This window comes from Lethenteron reissneri, chromosome 12, assembly GCF_015708825.2.
Source record: "Lethenteron reissneri isolate LAM-NWPU_2019-01 chromosome 12, ASM1570882v1, whole genome shotgun sequence".
In the NCBI taxonomy this organism is placed as follows: Eukaryota; Metazoa; Chordata; class Hyperoartia; order Petromyzontiformes; family Petromyzontidae; genus Lethenteron; species Lethenteron reissneri.
In genome coordinates, this window is record NC_083790.1 from 2,287,343 (window position 1) to 2,293,914 (window position 6,572).

The 6,572-nt window shown below is 51.1% G+C and overlaps 1 protein-coding gene across 1 annotated transcript; it reads right to left on the minus strand.

The window, feature by feature from the left end:
- Positions 1–4,914: 4,914 nt before the first annotated feature.
- Positions 4,915–6,572, minus strand: LOC133341642 (zinc finger protein ZIC 2-like). Its single transcript, XM_061550238.1, has 2 exons — positions 6,517–6,572; positions 4,915–5,708 (listed from the first exon to the last, which is right to left on the minus strand). Exon 2 carries the CDS (start codon positions 5,692–5,694, stop codon positions 5,065–5,067), a length of 630 nt encoding a protein of 209 aa, XP_061406222.1. The 5' UTR covers positions 5,695–5,708; positions 6,517–6,572; the 3' UTR covers positions 4,915–5,064.

Here is a 6,572-nt window from a genome sequence, read left to right on the forward strand (position 1 = left end):
TCTTCGCGCTCCTGTGTCATTCATTATCGGCGGCGATGGCTTAACAAATAAAAGCAAGTCTGTCATTGTGGAATGTTTCGCCGTTGTCTGCCGGCGAAGTCGCCGTTAAACCAAAAAAAAGCGATTGTTGGCTCAATGGGCTTTACCTGGGAAGTACATTTATTGAGTCCATAGGCCAGAGGGGGAGAATTGTTGGTGCCAACGGTCCCGCGGTTGCAGGATTGATTGCCGAGGGTGATAAAAGTGAATGAATTGACCCACGTCCCCATCGAACCCGGTGGGGTTTTTTTTTCTCCCGGGGTTTTAAGGGTAAAGCTGTGGCTTTAAAAATGCTAAAAAAACATGCCGGGCGATCAGAATATAATTACGAAGATACCCAACAACAAACCCATCAAGCAATGCTCCATAGTGACATGTTCCATAGCAAGTTATTCTACCAAGATTGCATTTTGCAACTCCCCAATCGTAACAAGCCGTAGTTTACGCCGCCTCCACACCTTAACGCGATCACATTTGCCCAGAGTGTACAATTTCAAAACAAGATCCCACGGTAAGAGGTCACAGGTCAACTCAGACCGTGTGGCCTATGCACTTTCCAGACGAGCCATGGAATCGTGGCCTTCTTGCCACGTGCGTGTACGCGGACAAGGATGGCTGCCACGAATAGATCTGCGCACAGAAGACAAATATCGTCCCGTGCAGCCTCAACGGGGGCCACTGTTGGGGCAAGTGCTGCTAGCGAGCACCTACGAAGGCCGTCACGGCCGGTGGCTAACACCACACTCGGCCACCGCCTTCGTCTCGCACGTGGCGACGTTTACACCGCACCAGGTACAGTACTCATTTGAGGCCGAGTCAACCTAGAGGAGGCCCAAAACCGATTCGGATTATTGTTACTGGCCGTGAGCGGGAATCGAACTCGGGTCATCGGGTTCCTGCATAGGTGTGGGGGAGCGGGGTTCGCTTTGTCCCTTAAGAATCGGGGGTTGTATTTAATGGAGGTATTTTCTAATCTTAATGGCAAACTACTGAAAATTCTACACGAGGCCTCCTTTGCCAGTATCAAAAAATATAATAGGGGTTTTCCCCTTTTTCTGGCGACAAAACTGAAACCTTTTGCAAGGAATCTTGTTTACATTAAACCACAATACTTGCAGTAAGAATGCAAACAAAAAACGACTCTGATAATATATGCATTGTCCTTGAAACCAAGCCGAGTCTCACACGGTGTTCGACCAGCTGACGCCAAAAGTACGCCTTTTGGCGTCGTCTGGTCCTTGCAAAAGGTTTCAGTTTTGTCGCAAAAAAGAAAGGGGGAAAAATTAACCCGTAAAACAAAGTTTTTCACTATAAATCCTTTATTTGCGTGGCGGCTAGAGTCCTCTCGTCCTATGGCTTGAGATGGCTGCCACCTATGGGTCAGATGATTGCCTGCCACCATTAAGCAATTTGGTAATTAAATATAATTTTTTTCACCTAAGAAGTGTAAAATTTTGGGGAAAAAATGTCACGAAAATAAATTGTCACGCACAACGAGTCTGTGTGCAAAATGTCAGCTCGATTGGATCACGGGAAGTGGGTTAGAAAACGACCGAAAGATTTGCACGGTCGTAAGCGCGCAAGCAAGCAAGCAAGAGAACTTAATATAAAGGATTTAAAAACCCCTATTACCGAATTATTTAAGTGTCCAGTTGAGGCGGGGGGGGGGGGGAGGGGGGCGTTGCACCCCCCCCCCCCCCCCCCCGCAAAATCCGCGCAAGTGTTCCGAAGCAAAGTGTGCTTCAACAGGATACAATGAATCCGCGACAGAATGAACGATACATTGTGTTTCAGGCCCATGAACATAACATTGAACACTGGAACGGGATCCAATGCTCGGTTGAACGGGACTAGACCGATCATTAAAAACGATACAAAGCTCGATCCATGCTCGAACACAAGAGGCAACACGGATTCATCCTATCCCGTTCCAGCTCCAACCGCTGCACCACCGCTCCCTGTGAGGTCTGCGCACCGCGGCCCCCACGGATACAGCCGCGCATGCCGCTCCTCGTGAAGTCCCCCCCCCCATCTACCCCCTCCCCCCATCCCCCCCCCCTCCCCATCTACACTCCCCCATTCACCCTCCCCCATCTACCACCCCATCCCCCTCCTGGCAGGCGACACAACAAACCCAATAATTTACACACAAAAAACAAGAAACTTCCCAAACGGCAGCATCATATTTTACGCGTAACATTTACGCAAATGGTATGCTACAATTATTTGTTTCAAGTTACAGGATTACACGCAATGTGAACGATGTATAGATCTTAAATTAGTTTAACATGAGCTAGCGACTCCCAGCCAACCCAATTACAAATGTGTAATCATACTGCGGAGTACATTTAACATTTACTTGAAACTCTCCTGCAATCCTAAATGTTCGCCAGCGTCACGCGATTTTTTTGTTCATTTTATTTAAAGCGCCATTAAATCCGCGCACTCGAGAATGGCCTCCAAATCTGAACCCGTAGAGCCCGCACGTACCTCGTTCAGGTGCGGCGTTCTTCATTTGCGAGGCCCGCGGGCCACGGACGGTCCCTGGTGGCCTCTAGTGCGGCTCCCTCCCTCCTCGACAAGACACAATGTGAAAACAACCCCCCCATCCCCACCACCAATCATGGTGCTGAAAAACCCCACTGGGTTTCAAATGCGTGGCGGTTCCTCACACACTGGCGATGTCTTATCGGCGAAAGCGCGGGCCCCTCTGAAATGTCGTGATGAACGCTGCTGCTAGGCCAAGCCTGCATCAAGAAGAGGGGTGGGTGAAAGGGGCTTCAAGACTGAACACCCTGGGCCGAGCACAGCTGCGTAGCGCACTGAGAGCCTCGCCTTTATATGCAGACAGCGTCATGGGTGCTACCAGCCCTCCCCCCCCCACATACAATCAATTGACGTGCCTTCCCATGCTCTCCTAATTACGCATAGAATATAGAGCAATGGTTTGGGAGGAGTAAAACGAGTCCGACCATTATGTTATCCATCGTGGCCCACTTAATTTGGAAGGAAAAAATATATATCTGCGATCAAGAAGAAGGGCTATTGCCCGAAACGTCGCCGATTTACGCGTATTATTTTCGAAGGCCACATTGTTGTGATGGGTTTTTTTGTTGTTGCTGAAACTGGAAGAACCTGAAAACTGTCCAACTCTGCGGCAGATGTGGCCGGACCACCTCGCTTGTGAATCCAGATCCATCTAAAGTCTGATAAACGTTTAAGTTACGTTACTTACCGTACTTGCCAGTATACGTTGTAAAATGAGTTGCGATTAAAATAACTTTGTTTAAAATAATAACGGCGCAGAGCTGCTGTTGAAGGGTCAAACACTAAAACGCAATCTGAAGTAAATTTTCCAAAATATGTTGAAAAGTGGAATGAAATAACACCGATAGCAAAATTTGGAACGGAAACAAATCGATGTTCAGATGTTATTGGACCGGGCCACATCGATGCCAGAACACTGATATCACCAAAATATCCATCTATTGTTTTGCCCACACCTATCGTGGACGCATTCTACACAGATATCAGAAGCTCGCCGCAACACGACACGGAACCTGCCAGCGAGCATTCGACAACATCTGTGAAAAAGAGCTTGCTGGCTCATCGGATTCCTCCAGTATAAATACATGTTCTGATTCTGACTTCACGTGCACCTAGCCTGGTACAAGCGCTGAAGTAATGCCACTTTCACAACAACACTCTCACTCACCTACCTACTCATTCTCTCACTCGCTCACTCACTCACCTACTCATTTTCTCACTCACTCGCTTACTCCCACTCATTCATTCACTTGCTCACTCACTCACCCACTCATTATCTCACTCACTTATCCACTCATTCTCTCACTCGTTCGCTCACTCGCACACTCACTCATTCACTCACCCATTCATTTTCACTCGCTCATTCATTCTCTCACTCTCCCATTCACACACCCACTAATTATCTCACTCATTCACCCACTCATTCTCTCACTCGCTCGCTCACTTATACACCCACTCATTCTCTCACTCACCCACTCATTCTCTCACTCACCCTCTCACTCACACACCCACTCATTCTCTCACTCACTCACACACCCACTCATTCTCTCACTCACTCACCCACTAATTCACTCACTCGCTCACTCATCCACCCAACCAGCGTACTGAGGGTCAAACCCTTATCGTTGCGCTTCTTCCACCGCACTGCTCGGCGCTGGAATTTCCTCGAGCCGTCTCCTTTGCCATCTCTTAGAATCACGAACCCAGCTCAGTTCAAGAGGCGTGTTACAACTCTTTGAGAGTCTCAACAAAATACACAAATACCGGTCACTGTCAGTACAACCAGCGCGCGCCTGGAACATGATGGACACGATGCAATTCTTCAGGAACTGGTGGTTTGGCATCACCCCCAGTGCACACGCGGTGGCACACGTGTTTGTAAAAGCCCCGTTCTCGTGCCTGCACACGATTTCTTGTGTTGTGATGGGAGCTCCTCGTCGTATCTCCTGTGAACTTTGACACGGCCGACTGTTGCTGACCGCTTGGCGTTTTGTGCACGTGCTTAGCAACTGCGTTCAACAATAATACTCATTTGACGACACTTTAAGTAGAGTATGTTTTATTACTTATCATTGACAACCGGCTGCATGCAAGTGCATGCGTATTTTGCATTTGTGTGTACGTGTGTATGTATAGGGGAGCGGTGGGGCAGTGGTTAACGCACTGCGCTACGAACTCGGCGACGCGAGTTCGATTCCCGCTCAGGACCAATAGCAGTGGCGAATATCAGAACCAGTACTGGGCCTTAAATGAGTACCTGGTGCGGTGTGCAAACATCGCTACTGGGGAGACAAGGGCGGCCGGGAGTGGTGCTGGCTTTTGGGGCAAGTGCTTTTGGGGCAAGTGCTCGCTAACAGCACTTGCCCCAAACGTCCGTTAAGACTACACGGTGAACCTTTGTATTTGTCTTCAATGATGCATGCATGTGTGTACGTGCGTGCACAGCACACACTCTCTCTCTCCGTGTCCCCTACACACTCAGGAATGCCTCGATCCCATCATCACAGCCCCTCGACCAAACCTGAAATTGAACCCTCCCTTCTGCCGATTGTGGCTCAGGAACCCGACCACGGACCCCAGGGACTCGTCCCTGGCTCTCCTCCCTCCCGCGCCTCTCCTCCCGGCCACCCGATCTCTGGCGGCGAGCAGGAGCAGGAGGGCCATGAGACACCGTCTCCTCCCTCGCCGCGTCGCCCACGCCTGGATCACGGCGTCTTCTCCTCCCGCTGCTGCTCCTCCTCCTCCTCCGCCACGGCTCCCTCCATCATCATCATCATCTCTGTCCCCTCCACGGCCGAAGCGGAACCTGAATCCGCCCTTGTTCTTGTCGACTCCTCGCAGCTCCTTCACGATGTGGTTCAAGGGCTCCTCGCTTTGCTGCACGGAGCGAGCCGCGTGATGCCCCGGGGAAGATGACGATGATGACGAGGAGGGTAGGAGACCGCCCGGGATCACTGCCCCTTGCTGGCGAGTCGCAGCTGCGGCCGCAGGGAAAGATTCTCGGAAGCCCAGGGGCTCGGGCAGGTGAAGAGGGCGGCAAGAGGGCAGCAGCGGTAACGTGGCGAGCGAGAGGAGAGCCATGCGGGCGAGGTGCGTGTGGATGTGCATGGCTGCGGCTGCTGCTGGAAAGGAGCACACGTGTTCGGGGTGATAAGAACAAAACGTGCGCGAACTGATTACACTCTATGCGAGTCTCTGGGTCTCTGCCAATCTGTGTGAATCTATGAGTCTCTGTGCGAGTCTGTGTCTAAGTGGGAGTCTACGTGTCTGTACGAGTTCGTGTGCACAGATCGCTGTGCGGGTCTATAGGTCCGCCGTGTGACTTGTGTAGGTTCTCTGTGTGCTCAACATGGATCGCAGTACAGGAGTTCCACATCGCGTCTCAAGCCAAGTATAAAACAAGTCCCGAAAGCACCGACGGACTAACGAAGCGCTGAACACACAGAGTGATGCAACAGAGTCCACCATCATCAAACCTGGACTTAATCGGAAACTCATTGCAGTAATTTATGAACGGGAGTGGTTATTAAAACATCCAACGTACTCGTCACACTTGGCACACTTGGCAGGAGTCAGTCACAAAGACAAAGTTCCCCCCGTATAGCCTTAACAGATTGTTGGAGCAAGTGCTGTTAGCGAGCACCTCTGAAGGCCGGCACGGTACACGAGGGGGTGGGTGGCCAACACCACGCCCGACCGCCTTTGTCTCCCCAGTGGCTATGTTTCCGCGCGCGCCGGGTACTCATTTGAGGCTGAGTCGACCTAGGCGATGCCTAATTCGGGCTCGGATAATCGTCGCTGGTGTCAACCGTGAGCGGGAATCGAACTCGGGTCGCCGGGTTCGTAGCGCAGTGCGCTAACCACTACACCACCGCTCCCCAAGAGGAGTCAAGTTCCACTCACCCCACTCGCCCCACTCACCTCACTCACCAGGCACTCTGATGGAAAGTTGCAGAGGTGAGGAAAGGTCCGGCAAAGTGGTTTGT

Bases quoted from the DNA above. Each gene is read 5' to 3' on its own strand.
- LOC133341642 (XM_061550238.1), bottom strand. From the start codon at position 5,694: ATGCACATCCACACGCACCTCGCCCGCATGGCTCTCCTCTCGCTCGCC.